General features: G+C 39.8%; 1 protein-coding gene across 1 annotated transcript in view; it reads right to left on the minus strand.

The window, feature by feature from the left end:
* Positions 1-20112, minus strand: part of aff3 (AF4/FMR2 family, member 3) — a 196038-nt gene that overhangs the window by 29827 nt on the left and 146099 nt on the right. The window contains exon 12 of the mRNA XM_039746235.1: positions 15310-15446. Coding sequence (XP_039602169.1) covers positions 15310-15446 — 137 coding nt within the window. The remainder of the gene's footprint in view (positions 1-15309; positions 15447-20112) is intronic.

Genomic DNA, 20112 nt, shown 5'->3' on the forward strand with positions numbered 1-20112 from the left:
TCACCCGAAAAATCCCGGACCATCGAGAAGTGTGCGAACTGACGACATGAAGAATCATCTCCGCATAAATCAAAGTCATCCAGACGATCTGGATCTGCATAATTAAATCTGGACCACCCTGTAATATAAGAGACATGCAAGTTTCTACTTTGTTATTTCTCAGGGGCACACCACATGTTCATGCCTTTCTTTGTCATTTTGGTGCACAGTTTCACTTATCTCTCCTCTGTTGGACCAGTGTCTTCTGCTGCCCCAGTAAGTAAGCAAATGAATAATCAATCATTTTCCCCTCATTTGGTCCTGTGGTTGGCATTTAAGATAAATGCTGTTTTAAGTGTCTCTGCTACCCTTGGGCAGGTCCTTTTTAGAACATTTTTTACATTACAATCTAGACAAGAAAAGGCCATTCAGCCCAACAAAGCTCGCTGTTGCTACCTACTTTATTCTTTTAAAATAACATCAAGTCTAGTTTAGAAAGTCCCTACAGTCCTACTGTCTACCATGCTACTTTGTAGTTTATTCTAAGTGTCTATGGTTCTCTGTGTAAAGACAAACTTCCTAATGTTTGTTCAAAATTTACTCTTTACAGGTTTCCAACTGTGTCCCTGTGTTCTTGATAAATTCATTTTAAAATAACAGTCTTGATCCACTGTACCAATTCACTTCATCATTTTGAACACTTCAATCATGTCTCCTAATGTTCTTTTGCTTAAACTGTAAAGGCTCAGCTCTTTTAATCTTTCCTCATAACGCATCCCCTTTAGCCATGGAATCAGCCTAGTCACCTTTCTTTGGACCTTTTCTAGCACAGCTATGTTATTTTTGTAGCCTGGAGACTAAAACTGCACACAGTACTCCAGATGAGGCCTGACCAGTGCGATATACAGCTTGAGCATAACCTCCTTGGACTTGTACTCTCCATGTCAGGGTGCTATATAACCTAAAATTCTGTTAGCCTTCTTAATAGCTTCTGAACACTGTCCGGAAGTTGATAATGTACAGTCCACTACTACTCCTAAATCCATTTCATAAGGTGTACTTTTGATATTCAGACCTCCCATTGTATATTCAAACCTAACATTTTTACTTCCTATGTGTGATACTTTACATTTACTTACATTAATTTTTCCTTTTGGCTTGTACAGTTTCAATCTTGGACTACAAAATGTAAATCTATTTGAAAAATGAATGAGCAGATTTGAATGTAAATAAGTGCTGATTGCTGGTAAAGTGCTGGTGCATACTTTGTACTTAAACTGTCAGATCATTTATCCAACATGCTCTTTGCCTTGCCACACAATTGTGGTTGACAATTACATTTGCTGTTTGATTCAGTATGAAGTTTCCTCAATTACTGGGTTACTTAGTTTGTATGCACTGTTCTTCTAGTTGATCTGTAGTTGTACAGTCAATTTTGTCATAGAACGTCGTTGGTTCAGAGCTCTATGACTGAGTTGCTGAGAGGCATCACTCTACACATCTGTGGTAAGGGGTTCAATGCAACTGTCGACAACTTGCTCTGCTTTTCTAAAGATGCATTAATGGCTGCAAACTGCATTTGGGTGATGCTGGCCTTTGGTCTTTTTTTTTTTTTGAATAGTCTCATTTACTGAAATTTGCTTGCCCTAATATATCTCTCTTTTCTCCACTCATTGCTCTTGATAAAATGAGACCAGCTGATTTGGTCTTCCTTCAATAGCAAAAGTCCTCCATTTTCATGAACAACAAGGCAAAATGTGGCCATCAAAGACAAGGTGAGCATCAGACCTAAGCCATTTTCATCCTGCAGGGTTTTGACCAATCAGATGCTGGCTTTGGTGTGTTGCGGTAATGAAAGGACACAAACATAGCCAGGTGCCTATTTTCTTTTGATAATAAATAATCTTATGGTTAAACATTATATTTAATAGTATAGTGCAGTACCTTTGACATGCTGGTTGCTAAAGATCTTCTGGCCCTATGAAAAAAAATGTCATGATACAAACCACACACCCTTGGCATTTTTCCTGTTCAAGCATTCATGACTTGTATTGCCCGAATCTCAACTGACTAAGAAATTCCTCAGCTTTTCTCTGTATATCTTGTGCACAGAACGGCAGAGCACATCCTCAGCAGGCAAGCAGCGATATAAAAATCTCCTCACCACAGTGTAAATACCCAGGGAATTTGTAAGGCTAAAAAGAACAGTGGAACCACATTATCATTTTAACACGTTAGTTTCAGCGGGTGCTTCAGGGGGTCATGCTGTGCCAGCAACTTGAGTTTAAATGAGGCTGTAAGTGTCAACTGACTGTACACGTGTGTTTATTTCTCAGCATGAGGCAAACAAAATGTGTGGGCCAGACATATGATGGGAGAGGCTTTGATGTGCAAGCTCCTTTTATTGTGGAGGAATGCAATGCATTCACGAGAAGAACAATAAGAAAAAGAAATCTAAAATAGTTAGGAGACACAACTGGTTAATCCATTCATCCATTAGCCAATGCTTAATGCAGTTCAGAATAATGGGGGCCAGGAGCCTATCCTGGGAACATCAGGTGCAAAAGAAGGAATCAATACAGGACAAGACGCACTTAATTTATTCATGCATAACTGATTGATGTAGGAAGAAAACTGGAATACATGAAAAAAACAAACATACAGACACAGATAATAGCCGGGCTGGAACTTGAACCCAGGTCTCTGGAGCTGTGATGGAGCATGTCTGTATGCTGCCCCACAGCAGGTTAACAATGACCCAAATTGTTCTAGGTTGGTGTACCCATACCATCCCAATCTATACTAATAAAAGGCAAAGCCCTCACTCACTCACTCACTCACTCACTCACTGACTCATCACTAATTCTCCAACTTCCCGTGTGGGTGGAAGGCTGAAATTTGGCAGGTTCATTCCTTACAGCTTCCTTACAAAAGTTGGGCAGGTTTCATTTCGAAATTCTACGCGTAATGGTCATAACTGGAAGCAGTTTTTCTCCATTTACTGTAATGGAGATGAGCTTCAATGCCGTGAGGGCGGAGTTTCGTGTGACATCATCACGCCTCCCACGTAATCACGCAGTACATAGAAAACCAGGAAGACCTCAAAAAAGCGCTGAACAAAACATGCATTATATAATTGAGAAGGCAGCGAAACAATAAGAAGCGAGCGAGTGACATATACAACCATATTTATGAGTTCTGCTACTTCGGAAACAAAGCACGATGTAAACCTACACTTTAAATTAAGTTCATAGACAGGCTGCCGCTGGCGTTTGTAATTTAGTGCCTGCCCATATAAGGCCGTCTGTCAGCGGCAATCCAATAGCAAACTGCCACGGGTAAATATTCACGGGTGAAGGACTGTCTGTGCTTATGGAGAGGAAGATGAGATGGTCAGGGTGGTGTTTGGTACAAACTCAGTGAAACTGCGAGAGAAAGTTTTAAGTGCCAGGACTAAGGTAACATTAAATACAGCCATGGACATAGCACGAGATGGCACCAGCACAGCTGGGAAACTTCGATGCATGTACACCGGCGCTCACGTGAACTGACGCAGTGCACAGATAAAAGCAACAGTTCCAAAGAGTGCTGAACAAAAACCGAATTACACAATTGAAAAGGCAGCAAAAAATATGAAGCGTTTGATACATACAAGCATATTCATAAATCCAACTACTGCGGAAACAAAGCACACGTTGGAAAAAGTCAATGTCCCGCTAAAGGAAGACAGTGTAAAAAAAACCCGTGCATGCAGTGTGTCAGGTCTCAGATAAAGAAGAAGACGAGCTGTTTATTGATGCAGTAAGAAACGAATCGATGAATGAAACCTGTCATCTTTACAACGATTGACAAACACGGAATGTAACTTGAACACAACACATCCTACAAATACGAACCTGATTGAAAGAAATAATGATAATCAAATCCTTGATGACAGCAACACTCAGTAACACTCACAAAACAAATACTGTATATTGACAGACATGTTACGTTATTTTTTAAAATGTTCCCTTTTCTTTTCTACCTTTTTTAACACACTACTTCTCCGCTGCGATACGCGGGTATATATATATGTATATATATATATATCCCCCTCTACATACTCGAATAATGGATACTTTATTCGCCATCAATGATTGTTTTGGTAAAGCCATACTCAGTGTATTCATTAGATGAATGGTAAAAAAGTAAGGGCAAGGGGAGGATGACTTATTGAGGCATGCAGGCTGTAGTGCGTCAACTCTATCTGAATTGCGATCACATTTGAAAAATATATCTTTTCAAGTTCTATTTAGTCCATATGTGTCAAACTCAAGGGCGCGGGCCACATCCGCCCGGCGTGTAATTATATCCGCCCGAGATCATTTTATATACTGTATTATTGTTATTAAAGCCCGGTATATGAAGCGCTGGTAACACAATAAACTACAGATCCCATAATGCAGCGCTTCAGCTGCCTTGCGAACACTTACACGTTAATCAAGTGTAGCTTATGATGCTGCAAGTTATTGTGAAGCTAGCTCACACGATGCTGAAGAGAAAAGTTGATTCTGAAAATAGAGCCTTTAAAAACCGATGGGAGGCTGAGTATATGTTTACTGAACCCGTGTGTCTCATTTGTGGAGCTAATGTGGCTGTAATTACAGAATTTAATCTAAGACGGCACTATGAGACAAAACATCAGGTTAACCTGAATGCAATGCAGAAGATACAGAAAGCAGCATAATTAAATAAGAATCTGACACTTCAGCGGACGTTTTAACCCGTGCACAATCACAAAGTGATTTCAAGTGAAGCTGCTTTTATGGGAGACACAAATGCACCAGTGCATTTGCCCCACTTTCCCTGTTGCCAAGTAATGTTAAACCAAGTCGTCACTACGGTGTTCCCAAATACGCACTTTGCTGATAAACTGCGCACTGCGCACTGAGTTTGCACGGCGCTTTGGTGACTTTGAAGAACAAAAAAAGTCCGTCTACATGCGGCTCGAACCTTGTGCATGTTTGGTAGCACATAGCTGTGTGAGAAGCTCTTCTCAGTGATAAAGACTAACAAAACAGCACACAGGAGTCGCCTCACTGATGAGCACCTGCAATCCATCCTGAGAATCTCCACAACACAGAACCTCACACCAAACAGAAACGGACCTGTGGCCAAAAAAAGATGCCAGGCGTCCAGCTCTAAAATGACATATGAACAAAGACAACTGAATGATTTGATTTGTTATTGCTGAAAAGAACACATTTCATTTATATTTCCAGGTTTTGTTATGCAGCATGTTCATATTTGAATTTGTATAATTTTGACAGGATATATTTTTATGGAGAGCAAAATCTTTTGGGATATTTAAAATCTAAGTTTATTTTTTATATAAAATTACATAAGAGTAAAGAAATGTGAATGTTTGTTCTTTTAACGTTTACTTTATTTCTAACTTGTATAATTTAGACAGGATAAATTTTTATGGAGAGCAAAATATTATAAGTTGTTTAAGGTTTGAGTTGATTTATTCACGAATAATATTCCTGTCTGTTTTTACCATTCCTACCAAAGATATTTCTGTCGACTAAATAAAAATTCCTTCTATTTAAAATTTAAATAGAACTTGAACAAATACGATAGTTCATAATATCCACGCAGACTTGCACGTAAGAGCGGGAGTTATCCGTTTTAACAAGCAGCGTATTGCACTGATACGAAATAGCTGTGTGTGTATATATGTAGATATGTATGTATATGTATATATATGTTTATATATGTTTGTGTGTGTGTGTAAATATATATGTATTTGTGTGTGTATGTATGTGTGTATGTATTTATGTGTGTGTGTATATGTATGTGTATATATGTAGATATATATATATGTATGTATATATGTGTATATGTATAGATATGTATATATATATATGTTTATGTGTGTGTGTGTATATATATATATATATATATATGACAACAACACTCATCACTCACAACAGTGACAAAACAATTACATTGACAATCATGTTACGTTATTTTCAAAATGTTTCCTTTTCTTTTTCATTGCTTCTTTAACACACTACTTCTCCGCTGCGAAGCGCGGGTATTTTGCTAGTAATACAATACAGGCAATTAATATCTCAGATACCCCACACCCTTATATTACCATTAGTGCATATTTTCAATCTAAAATGTTAATAAATGAAATAATTTTACAGGCCTAGACTCAATGCTGAACAAGCCTGAAGAAGTTTAAATATTGTGACTTTAGCAATTTTTAATTAATTAAATGGAACTGAGAAATGGATAACAAGTCATGTTGTTTCTTTGCCTGCATGACTAAAATCTCTTTTAAAATTGAAGAGCCAGCCAAAAAGAATTGTATAGAGGTGTAGAATTTTACACAGTGAGGAATGATGAATGCTATTGGGGCCTCTTACTATATGGATTTGGCAGCTTGAATGAAAGATGATTCAAACAAGATCTAGGGGGGCACCTGTTTGTAGGTTGTAGAAAGTGTTGTGAGAGGCTGTTCAACTGGTCAGAATTTACCAGGGGCAAGGATACCATAAAACATGGAAAAGGTGACCTCCAGATCTGAGACAGAGAGATGGACATGGAGACTCACACTGGCAATGAGACACAGCTAAGAATGTAATTATGGAAAGGCAGGAACCATTTTGGGGGGTGACTGATAGACACTGTTAGTCATGGTGCTCCTGAAGGGTAATAGATAGGGCCGCCAAACAGAAAGAAAGAGCAGCGATTCAGGTGAGACATATGGAAGGTTGCCTCAGAAGACTTGTGTGGAGGCGCCCTAACAGGTGGTCTTGAAATGGAAGGAGAAAGAGAGGCAGAAGGAGAGTAAAGCCAACGAGGGCTACCAAGAGGGAAAGGAGGCATCACATTGTCCTTAACCTCAAGTCTTGGTCAGGCTCCTCATTTATTTGTAAGGTTTATTGTTCTGTAGGGTCATTACTGTCATACATACGTCAGGGCAAAATGCAAAGCACTCTTCCACTTTTCTGCTTCAGGCCCTTTAACAGATACTGAAAACTCAAGAGTGCATCTGTAACCCCACAAAGTAGTTCTGCTCTGCTGCCCTGTAGCAAATGTTACTTTAGGGGTTGGTCAGAAGTGGCTCTAACTGTAGGGGTTAAAGTGGTCTCAAGTCAAACAGCACTCTGAATTTATAGTGAGAAGGAGAGCTGAGTCAAGGGCTTACTGGCGGGAAGAAAAGATGCCTGGTTATACAGAGAGAGAGCGCAGGAGATAGGACGTGAGAAACTGAGTTGAACTTATCCTATTATGTGATATCATCTACTGTTGAATTCTGCTCTGTACTTGTATTATTTCTATTGCACTATTATATTGTACTGACGATTACTTGTGTTTTGTTCTGTGTATTGTATTGTATTGCAGTGGTTCTCAAACTGTGGGGTGGGCCCCCCTAGGGGGGCGTGAAGTAACAAAAAGGAGGGGCACAAAGATGTGAAAAAAAGAAAACAAGAATCAAAAATATGAAAAATACATCTATTGAAACCAAAACAAATTAACTTAAACTACATTCTGACACTAGAAAAATAAATATAGAGTTAGATAAATGTCGATAAAAGTTAAGTAGGTATAATAAAATATGCATCTATGATATATCATTAGTTAAAAAAGAACAAATTGGTATTAGTGGGCTACTTTCAAAAAAACATTAGGGGGGCGCGATTAAAACTGTTATGAAAAATCAGGTCGCAAATACTTAAAGGCTGAGAAACGCTTTTGTATTGCATTATATTGTATTTACCCCCCTTTGTTTGACACCCACTGCATACCCAACATATCTGGAAAGGGGTCTCTCTTTGAACTGCCTTTCCCAATGTTTCTTCCATTTTTTCCCTACAAGGGTTTTTTTGGGAGTTTTTCCTTTTCAAGGCTTGGGGTGCTGTCAAAGCACAGGGCCTTCTTGTATGATTCTGGGCTATACAAAAATAAATCTGTGTTAAGATACAGCGTGTTGGATAATGGATGATTGGATGGATGAACAAAGATAAATTGTATTGTATTGTATTGTAACTTCAAATGTATTTTCATGTGGACACAGAAGTATATTGTGGCTGGGCAAGAGAACAAGCCACCTCATCTAGGAGAATATAATTCCTTACCTGGATAGTCTGCGAGTATCATTTAGTTTCTGTCTGCTGCATACTTTGTCTTTTCCTTGTGATCACTCCTCTCGTGTACGTTTTACATAACAATGCATCCATTTTTATACATTGGTCCACCCTGACATTATTTCCCATTAGTTTTTATTATGGCATGTTTGTCATCAGGTCAGAAATAAAAACAGAAACCACAGAGCAGACAAAGATATCATTGAAAAGCATGTAAAGATTAAAAAATCTTTAGGAGAAGGGGTTAAAAAACTGTCAAAAGAAGAGGGCCAACTATTAATGGCCCATGTGTTTCAGGGCTCCGCGACTGTACTTTGTTTATATTATTAACAGCATTTTGGTGACGTCATGATCACCACTAATGTGCATCTGGTTTGCACATTTTCCACCATTTTGATGCTCTTGGTTTCATTGATGAAAAATGTTGCTAATCATGTTTTGTGCACATCTTACATGAGATCACTGACCTTAAAGGCATTGGAACTTTATGTAAATAAAAAGAAGAAAAAGGACAAATGGCTTTTTACTTCTCTTTGTTTATTGATTGGACTTGAGTGATTCCCTATAAACTTTTATTACTGGTCTCTTAGTTCTTAGTGTACCGATGAATGCTTTACGTGACAAGCCTTCTGGACACAAGCGTAAAAACCAAACGTCTATTCCTGCAGGTGAAGCATCCTAAATGGTAGTTCTGTGTTATAATGAAATCGAAACCTATCTGACTGCACTCTGATTGTTTCGGGAATATTGTGATTTTGCAATTTTGCTCAATAGAGTCATTATTAGCTGCGTAAGTGTGGCAGGACTTGAAATTAATTTTTTGAAATGGGGAGAATCCCACCTTACATTTAACACAAAAGGGGATTTCAGATTCCAGGAGAGAATGAAAGTGTGTTGGGGAGAAGTTCAAAAATCTCTTTGATTTTAATATTTCAGCCTTTCTTAATGTCACAACTTATTCTTTCTGATGTTTACAGTAGTTTATAAAGTGGATATTCTACATGTAGAGATGGCCAAAAACTCAAATTTGCTGAGGAAATACTCCATGAGTAGAGTATCAAAATCTAGAGAAAGTAAAACAAGCTGAGAAATAATTTTTCAATCTATTCCCCAATTTTTTTTTCTGTTAAGAGTATATTTTTTGCAGCTTTAAGATAGTAGTCAACATAAGGTTGTAAGTGTGAAAGCTGTTAATTTAAGAAATTTGAGACATTTAGTTAAAATATAATTAACACATTCCGAGGTTAGGTGTTGACATTACTGTGGAATGATTAGCACTGCCCCTTTACAGAGTACTGCAGTAGGTTCAAATCCAACACATGGTTTGCTATGTGAAGTGTCCGTGTTTTGCTCGTGTCTGGTTTTCTTTTGGGTACTTCAGTTTAATTAAATGGTTCCAGTGTGAATGTGAGTGTGGGTGAGTGGACCCTGCGATAAATTAGTACCCTGACCAGCCTCTTTTCCTGCATCGTGTCCAGTATTGCCAGGGTAGGCTCTTGCTCCCTGCTCCTCTGAACTGGAGTGGGTTTGAGAAGAACTATAGGCTAACTATTATTGATTTGCCAATTTCTAAACATACATTTTGAAAAGATTATGTAAAAGTTAACTGCAGTATCCTAGGGAAAGTCCTAATTTTTTTTTCAATTTTTGAAACTTTAGTTGAGTTTGTTATGAAGTGCAGTATAAACAAAGGCCACCACAAGTTCTGAGTCCTCAGCTCCTGCTGCACACTTGTACAACTCTGCCGAAAAATGGACTGCCATATTCCATAGCTACACATTCCAGTCAAGAGCAATGGCAACAGGAAGGTGAGATCATACAGTGTGCATATGATCTTAATAAAACATGAATAATGAAAAAAATAAACAAAGTAATAAGCAACATATATGACCTAATTATAAAATAGTGATTCAAAAAATGATGTTGACTATTCTTGCAACAAGTAGGAAAGAGTGCTTACCATATAAATTACGTGTGGGATAGTCATGCATTAAAAATTAGAATTTGAGGTAATGACTAACTTTGTTTGGGATGTATGCAATCCCAAGCCAAACTTCAAGCCCTTTGTGGAAAGATACAGCATGGCTTGTCATAGTAGTGTAGCAAGACAAAGATGAGTGTAGCTTGGGTGTGATATTACAAACAGCTGTCAGTGGTGCCAGGACAGGCTCTGGCCGCCCAAGCCTCTGTGTTGAATTAAATGGATTTGAGAATGTTTGGTTATTTTATTTAGTATTTTTTGATCTTCCTTTTTCCTTTCAGTTGATGTGTATTTTCTTCTTCTATAACAAGGGCTAAGTAAGACACATTACTTTGAAAAGAAGAACAGTTATGTTGCTTGACCATGAGGTTTAGACATTGAAAGCTTTTGAACTCTGTTTCAGAATTCCTTATGTGCATTTCAGTGTCACTTACAGTTATCAGTGTGTCATCAAGATAACATATTACACCACTGTAGTAATATCTGCTCCATTAAGGAGCATTAGAAACAACCATAAGGTAACATTACATACTGAGCAAACAACTCCTTATGGGTATTTAGAGCAAACCAGCACACTGAACTATCTTTTTAACTATAATTGACACTAGCTGTGTGGTAAATCAAGCTTTCAATCTTCTGACCAGCACATTGATCTGAAAAAAGGCTTGGTACTGTTTTAGATACAAATCATGAATTAATGGGGTATGGTGCATGGCTTACAGAATTTTAACACTGCTATTTATAAAAAGCTGCATTGACCGGTTTGATGAGATTTCAAATTCTGACTCCGTTTTTCAGCCTGTTTAGTTAGTGTCTGACTTATGCCATCAATACTTGGTTGGCCACAGAATAATTATTGGATAACACTTAGGTAAGGATTGAAGAAGCCAGACATTAGCAACTCAGCACACAGACCACTAATTCAGACTCAGATAGGTAGCCAGCACTTGTCAGGTATCCTAATGATATCAGGTTTACTAGTCATCTGAGCTTTTCATTTTATGTTTTTGTTTAAACAATGATCTTGATCTTAGAATGTAGTATTACAGCTTCTCCATAGTCTATAAGTTTATCTGGCAATCATTCCCTCAGTGTTCCCTGAAAATTGCAGGTATTGGTGTATTTTACCTTCTGGTCTTGTTTGACGTTAAAATGCATCCGGCCCTGCAAGCGGTCCTTCAACTTGCAGGGAAATCATGGGGGTTGGTGGCAGGATTGGCACTCCAGCCACCGTAAAAAAAAACTTAACAAACCTCAGAGACTACAGAAAGGACTACTTTTTGCTCTCTGTGGGAGTAGCTCTGCTGCAGCCGCCCATAGGAAGGCTGCTTGCATCATGAAAGGGATGGGGGAAAGCCCTCGGGAGCCCCATCCCTGGAAGAGTCGAAACCGTTGGAGAGCCAATAGGGTCAGGTCTGTTGAGGATCGTAACTGGTGTGGTGCTGAGGCGTCGCCCACTGCACGGCAGCACTCGGGTCCCAATTTAAGGCAGCCCATACGGGTGGGTGCATGGAACGTCTTGTCTCTCTGGCAAGATGATCATCTTCCTCTGCTGTCGGAGGAGCTGCGTAAACTCTGCAATCAAGTGGCGGCATTCTCTGTGGTGCGCAGACCAGGGACTGGCCAGATCTCTGTAGGTGGATACACCTTTTATTGGTCTGGTTGGTCTGATGGCTGTCATACTCGGGGAGTAACTTTTGCTGTAGTGGATTGGCTTCTTCCAATGGTGTCTGATGTCACTTCTTTCAACTAGCGTATTGTAAGACTCAGATTACGGCACTCCCTGGGTCTCAGTGTATGCTCCGACCATGGTGAGTGATGTCTTGGTGAGGGAGACACTTTATTCGCAGCTTCGCTCGGTGGTTGATGGGTGCCCACGAGGTGACACTCCTCTGGTCATGGGTGACTTCAGTGCAGCCACTGGCACTGACAGGGCTGGCAATGAGGATTGTCTCAGTCCCCATGGGTCTGGTGACCGTGGTGAAAGTTGCCCCATGTTCCTTGACTTTGCAAAAGGTCAGGGGCTGCGAATTGCTGGATCCTGGTTCCAGCGCCCTGAACCGCATTGTTGGACTTGGTATTCCAATACTGGTGGTGTGGTGAAGGAGATCGATCACATCCTCGTGGGCAGACGCTGGAGGCTCTTGCAAAACTGCAGGGTCTACAGAAGTGCCCAGTTTGTGAATTCTGACCACAGACTTGTTGTTGCTACTCTTAGAATCCAGCTTAGGTCCAGTAGATTACCACCTACTAGGAAAATGAGCCTGGACTTGGCCAGACTCCAAGACCAGGCTGTTTCCAATGAATTTGCACGCAGTTTGTGTGAGGAACTTTCAGATTTGGGTACAACTGCCGATCCTAATATGATGTTGGAGACCTTCCGTGACAAGACCCTAAAGGTTGCTGAGGGTTGTGTTGTTGTTACTGGTGTTCCCAGAAGAAGGTGTTTCATTTCGCAGGGCACCCTGGATATCATTGAGAGGAGTCACAGCGCACGGCTCAATGGCAACTCTGGTCTGTACCGTGAACTGAGAAGGATGGCTGCGAGGGCTCTGAGGGCGGATAAAGAGGAGTTTGTTAGAGGAATCTGTGAGCAAGTGACACACCATCTGTGGTTTAGCGACCCATGTCCTGCTTACAGAGGAATCAAAGCATTACACACATCTGAATCTGTCCCTCGGAGAGTCACAGTCAGGGCAGCTGATGTAATGGTTGTTACGGATGAAACTGTAGTTGTGACCCGCTTGGCTGGCTACTTTGAGCAGTTGTTCAAAGCTGATCCTCCGGCTAGGACGTTGGATAGCTCTGCGTCCACAGTTCTTGAGGCTGATCCTCCGATTAGCTGTGAACCACCCAATCTCACTGAGATTGCACAGGTGGTGAACCAGCTGAGGGGGGGAAAGGCTGCAGGGATCTGTAGTATCCGGGGTGAACTTCTCCAGGTTGGTGGTAAGGCTGTCCTCCTGGCATTGCAAGCAATCTTTGCTTCCATTTGGGAGACTGGCATCATCCCAACTGACTGGAAAACGGGACTTGTCATCCTTATCTGGAAAGGGAAGGATGATCGCCTGGATTGCAGCAACTACAGGGGGATAACACTGCTCTCGGTGCCAGGTAAGGTCCTTGCTAGGATTGTCCTTAATAGGATCCATGATCACTTGCTCATCTACCAGCGACCGGAACAGTCTAGTTTTACGCCTAAGAAGTCTACCATCGACTGCATCCTGGCACTGAAGGTTCTTATGGAGTTTCTCTGCAGCCTTTGTCGATTTTCGCAAAGCATTCGACTGTTGATCTCACTTCCTTTGGGACATCCTGAGGGCTCGCGGGATCTCTTTGAGGTTGCTGGATATCATGGCCGGCCTGTACACTGGTATTGTGAGTGTTGTGCAGAGTGGAGGCAGGACCTCTGCGTTTTTCCCAGTTGATTCTGGGGTTCATCAGGGGTGTGTTCTTGCTCCTACTCTATTCAGTGCTTGTATGGATTGGGTGTTTGGCAAGGTCGTGGGGTTCTGCAGCTGTGCAGCATCTGTTGGTGAAGAAAGATTCACGGATCTTGATGTTGCTGACGATGCAGTGATCTTTGCTGAGTCAATGGAGGCTCTGATCGGGGAGCTTGAGAGACTGAGTGAGGAGTCTGAGTATCTGGGCTTGCGAGTGTCCTGGATAAAAACCAAGATCCAGGCCTTTAATGACCTCTTGGACACAGCCATCAGCAGTGTGTCTGTTTGCGAAGAAAGCGTTGACCTTGTTGAGAGGTTTACTTACCTTGGCAGTGACATTCACGTCTCTGGTGACTCTTCCTATGAAGTCAGTAGATGGGAGAACACGGGGGGTCATGAGGTCGCTGGAAAGGGGTGTGTGGTGTTCCTGATATCTATGCAAAAGGATGAAGGTCCAAGTCTTTAGTGCCCTAGTGCTTCCTGTCTTGCTATATGGTTGCGAGACATGGATGCTATCCAGTGACCTAAGATGAAGACTGGACTCCTTTGGTACTGTTGACTGGACTTTGTGTTGAATAAACGGTTGCTCATGGAGTCCTGAATGAGGCACATTACCTTGTTTGAATAAATAGGGCAGCTCATCTTAACTGAAATGGTCAAAACTCATACATTTGTTAAATGAACAACTCTACTGATAATTGTTACAGATGATTTTGTGCTGTGCAGGTATTACTTTTAAGCTCTTTCTCATACTATAATCCATGTGTTATTATGCTCTTTGCTTACAGGAGCTAGATACCATAGGGAGGCACCTATTTTGAGTCTCTAGGAAGTTGCAGCTTTTTTATAGGTGGTGGAGTAGGTTCCTGTGTATTCGTAGGAGTGATTCAGGAATTACTAGGGTACAACAGTTGTTTGTTAAGTGGTTTCCCTTGTTTGCCTAAAATGATTAATCTTGTTTTTATGGCGTGATGTGGACTGGGTGTTGCCACTGACAATTCATAAAGTATTTTCTACTGCCAGTCCTATAGTTCCAAATATCTACATTCTCAACAATAAAAGCCAGGGAGATTAAATTGGCCATTGTTCATGGGAATTAAGTCGCTGCCTTGGTTTTCCAAGATGGTAATAAGGATAATTGTTTCTGTAATCACAGGAAATTAAGAAGAGCTTTGTGTTAATATGACCAAAATAAAGAAGGGGATTTGAGAACTAAGTCCAGTACTTGCAGGTCTTATCTCTGTTCACCATAGTAATTAAAACTTTTGATTTACATTCATGATGTAGTAAAAACATTCAAAATTACTGCAAAAAGGAACACTTGGGAAGCAACACAAGAGAGCTGAACCATCATTACAATAATCATTTGTCCCTTTTACAAACCAGCTATAACATCAATTCACACACATCTGTTAAATTGTTGGTGAGCAACATTATGTAATCTAAATATATAGCCTTTCAAATAATTTAGGCAGCAATTAAGAATGGTTTGTTTTTCCTTTAGCACTAGAATCCCTGAAGCCTACGAAAAAACTTGTAATCCTGGGCCACCTTAAGAAAGATAAAATCCACCTTAACAGAATGATTACATTATCTCAAAATATGACATGAGACCGTGGGTAAATGATTTGAGTATAGTCCAGCCTTCAACTTTGTGATTTCAAATTGTATGATTTCAAAGAGCACATTTCATGACTTTTTCACGACATTAACAACACAGTGCCATATGCATGCATGTCAAGGTCATCTTATGATAATCACTTACCTGATTAACTCCACAGTTTCTGAGTACATAGTATATGGAGATTTAGCTTCAACTGGCCCATCTTCCATTGCCTTGCCACACTCAATAAATGACAATGCTGCATCAATGTAGTGGACAGCCTTTCCAAATCTATCTGCCTGCATGGAGAAAAAAGCCACTTAAATTTAATATTCGATAGATAGATAGAGATAGATAGATAGATAGATAGATAGATAGATAGATCTTAATTTGTCCCCAGAGGGAAATTTGGCTTTATACAAAACATATTTAAAGAAATACATAAAGACGTAAATACATATAGATATACATACACACCATGGTCTGAACACACACAAGAATGACTACAAAGGAAAAAGATTTAAGAAGTAAGAAAACTTCTGATATACTGCCAGTGAGGCATTATGGTAGCATATTGCTGTTGGTATAAAGGAGCCCCCATGGCATTTCTTGACACACTTCTGCTGAATAATTAAATGACTGAATGTTCTCAGTTTTAATGCATCACTGAGAGGATGTGCAGCATTTTTCATAATGCCACTCAGTTTTGTTTTAATTCTCTTCTTCACTGTTACCTCCAGAGGGTCCAGAGACTGCCCTGTAACTGAGCTTGCCCTTCTAATTAGCACATTGATTCAATGGGCCTCTTTTGAAGTGATGCACCAGCACCCCACCTAGTATAAAACTCAACTGGCCATCACAGAGTTACAGGTGATGCGAAGGATGTCACTTCCCACATTAAAGGAACACAGTCTCCTAAAGAAAAAGAGCCTGCTCTGCCCTTTCTTATATAGTTCCTCTGCGTTCTGAGACGAGACCAACCTGTCATTGATGTGGACCCCCAAGAACTTGCAGGAGTATACCACCTCTACATCCACTATTTGATGTAATGACGTGTAGACACAGAGGCTTTTTGGTACGGTAAAAGTCAATAACCATGCAATTCCTTGGTTTTGCTGATTTTAAGTTGCAGACAATTCTCTTGCACCAATAAACAAAGTTCTCCACCTGGCTCCTATACTCTGTCTCACCCCACTTATCAATAAACCCCATAATTGCAGAGTCATCTATGAATTTCTGGAAGTGACATGGCTTGGTGTTGTATTTAAAGACTGAGGTGTACAGAGTGAAAGGGAGATGGGACTGCTCCCTGTTTTGTGTTCCAATGTTGCTCACATCCATATCAGAAACCCCATCCTTCAGTCTCACAAACTAAGGTCTGTCCTAAAGATAGTCTATTATCCAGGAATGAAATATTAAATAATAAATAAACATTACCAGATCCTTTATATATGAAGTGCCAAAATGTGATTTAGTGAAGTTCTTTAATACATTTTTAACCCTGTGTAATATTAAATACATCTACAAAGCAGATCATTTGGTGATCATCATGTAATTCTCAGGGTGATGTTACTACAATAACCTGCAACCATCACTTTGATATCCTTAACAATGTTAAGATTTGAATGATTTTCATTTTATAATTTTTTTTTCTTGTTATTTACTTTTGCATTGAAGTTCTAGCACCTGCCACAGCGACTGCACTGATATAATGATTAACAGTTTGATTTGTACCCTGAAGAGTGTAAATCGCTCTCCTGGCTACAACCATGAAGCACCTGAACCTCAAATACAAAAAATCAGTGTCTGTTGAGGCTGTGCTGTGTTTGTTGAATTGATGATTGATATATACACTTGATAGGTTTAGGCTGGAAATGTGCAATCAGAGCAAACAGATGTGATTTCAGACTTCAGCAGCTCACGGGGGTTAGTAACATAAATCATGCTTCATTTCTCTTTATTTTGTGAATTCATTTTGTTATTCTCCATTTTCTAAGAGATCTTCCAGCATTATAAGGTGTTCCTCAAAATACTGATATTTTCAAATTCATAAATCTATTGGAGTTCTGCATTTAACTTTTGAATTAGTTAAAGAATGAAGAGAACATTAACATACTGTAAATCATGCAGTACATAATCCAGTATTAACAAACAGAACTTATTTTTAGAAAACGATAAAGAATGAACATTCCATCTGTCCTCTTATATGTTTTGTGAAGTCATCTTTTCATATACTTTATTTGTATAGAATATGTGTTACAAACTACTTTTGTTAAGTAGTTGTTTCCTTTTTGCAAGGAAAAAGCTCAAGGAATACAGAAGTTATTGATTTACTTAAGTAAATGGAGGCTATGTGATCTGTATCAATCATTGTTAATTTACTACACTTACTTATTAAACATGTGCTGTAATTCTTTGTTCATTTGTCTTATATATAACCCTACTGAGTGTGTTTTATCTAAATTTTCCCTAGAACATCTAGATAGTGATGTATCAGGTTTGCATGTTGACTGTAGTCTGCACTTTCTCGGCCACTCCTATCTCTTTTAACTCATTCATTATTTTCAGAACTTGGTCTCAGTTGAGGGAAGCTGAACCTTGCCTGATGCTATCACATTTTTGAGAACAGATCATCAGTACTTACACCAAAAATACTGCATGTAGACTGTATTAATTACTTGTGGATTGGCCAAGAAGAAAACATCGAAGATAAGTAGAATAGTAACTGGGACTCCTGATTTTAAATGGGCAATGTGACCATGACAGCATTGTAAGGAGGCCTTTAAAGAAAATCATGCAGGAATTTAGCCTGAATTGCTTGCATAATTCTGCCAAGTAACAGAATTATGCAATTTAATGTTAAATACAAAGATTATTTAAAACATACTAAATATTAAGGATTTCATATATACTGTATATATATATATATATATATATATAACTGTTCTGAATGCTGAAGCATGACTGACGGACCGAGGCAACTGCAGGTTTGCAGCGCAGCAACATAGTACCGAGGAAATAAGTATGAGCCGATCGAGATGCCTGTATAAGCGCCTAATTCTTGGTTGCCGTTGGGTGATGCAAGGAACATTACAAATACAGGGAACAGTATAACTTGGCCACTGACCTGGCCCTGACTATGCCAGTTTGCTGTGTCTGTGTATAGTAGAGTATTATCTCCCGCTGCAATAAATAACCCTGCTGTTCCTGTTTCAAGTTGAATAAATCTGGTTTTGCTAAAGTACTGAGACTCAGCCTCGTGTTTTGGGGTGCAACACAGTGACTCATGTGTCTATATGTTGGGTGACGTGGGTTCTACCAGGGAGTGCTGTGAATATACACGAGACAAGGTTTTCACTCAGCCTGGAAGTGCTGGCAGGCCACATCAGCGGAAACCCACTTCTGGGTTGGCCAATATAAAAGGATTGGACAGACCTCACAGAAGCGAGCACTATGAAGGAAGGGAAAAGAATAAAAAGTAATTCTTGGTGCTTTTAACATGTGTCCTCAGTGCGTGGTTGTTGGGTTTGAGGAGTAACAGTGCCTTCTAGTGTCCACAATGTATACACTATATATATATATATATATATATATATATATATATATATATATATATATATATATATATATATATATATATATATATAAACTGCTCAAAAAATTAAAGGAACACTTTGAAAACACATCAGATCTCAATGGGAAAAGAAATCTTTCTGGATATCTATACTGATATAGACTGGGTAATGTGTTAGGAACGAAAGGATGCCACATCGTTTGATGGAAATGAAAATGATCAACCTACAGAGCCCTGAATTCAAAGACGCCCCAAAAATCAGAGTGAAAAAATTATGTGGCAGGCTAGTCCATTTTGCCAAAATTTAATTGCAGCAACTCAAAATTGTACGCAGCACTTTGTATGGCCCCTGTGTTCTTGTATACATGCCTGACAACATCGGTGCATGCTTCTAATGAGATGACAGATGGTGTTGTGGGGATCTCCTCCCAGATCTGGACCAGGGCATCACTGAGCTCCTGGACAGTCTGAGGTGCAACCTGGTGGCATTGGATGGACCAAAACATAATGTCCCAGAGGTGTTCTATTGGATTTAGGTCAGGAAAGTGTGGTGGCCAGTCAATGGTATCAATTCCTTCATCCTCCAGGAACTGCCTGCATACTCTCACCACATGAGGCCAGGAATTGTCGTGCACCAGGAGCCACTGTACCAGCATAGGGTCTGACAATGGGTCCAAGGATTTCATCCTGATACCTAATGGCAGCCAAGGTGCCTTTGTCAAGCCTGTAGCGGTCTGTGTGACCCTCCATGGATATGCCTCCCCAGACAATCATTAACCCACCACCAAACTGCTCATGCTGAATGATGTTACAGGCAGCATAATGTTCTCCATGGCTTCTCCAGACCCTTTCGCTTCTGTCACGTGCTCAGGGTGAACCTGCTCTCATCTGTAAAAAGCACAGGGCACCCACGTGTCTTCGCTAGCGGTGGGGCACTGTGGTCCCCGGCCGGGGCTGGAGCCTGGCCGGGATGCCCAGGAGGACCAGAGGAGGGCTTGTGCCTCCTCCAGACCGCGAGGATGCGTCCATCCTGGTTATTTATTTATTTATTTATTTTTTTTTTTTTATTTATTTATTAATTTTATTACAATCAATACATAGCAATCAAGTTTTTACAAAAAAAGAATTATGCTAAGAACAGATCGATCCCCACCCTGAGAGAGAGAGCAAGCCAAACGGTGTAAAATTTAAGGCTTGTAAAAATACCTAAATCAACAAATTCTCTGTGCTTTATAAACTCATTTCAAAATATTACTGATTAGATCCTGCCATGTTTTGAAAAAGTCTGCACAGATCCTCTAACTGAGTATTTGATTTTTCCAATTTTAAATAATATAACACATCAGTTTCCCACTGACTTAAAGAGGAGAGTTTGGGTTCTTCCAGTTTAT

Source organism: Polypterus senegalus, chromosome 2, assembly GCF_016835505.1.
Source record: "Polypterus senegalus isolate Bchr_013 chromosome 2, ASM1683550v1, whole genome shotgun sequence".
Classification (NCBI taxonomy): Eukaryota; Metazoa; Chordata; class Cladistia; order Polypteriformes; family Polypteridae; genus Polypterus; species Polypterus senegalus.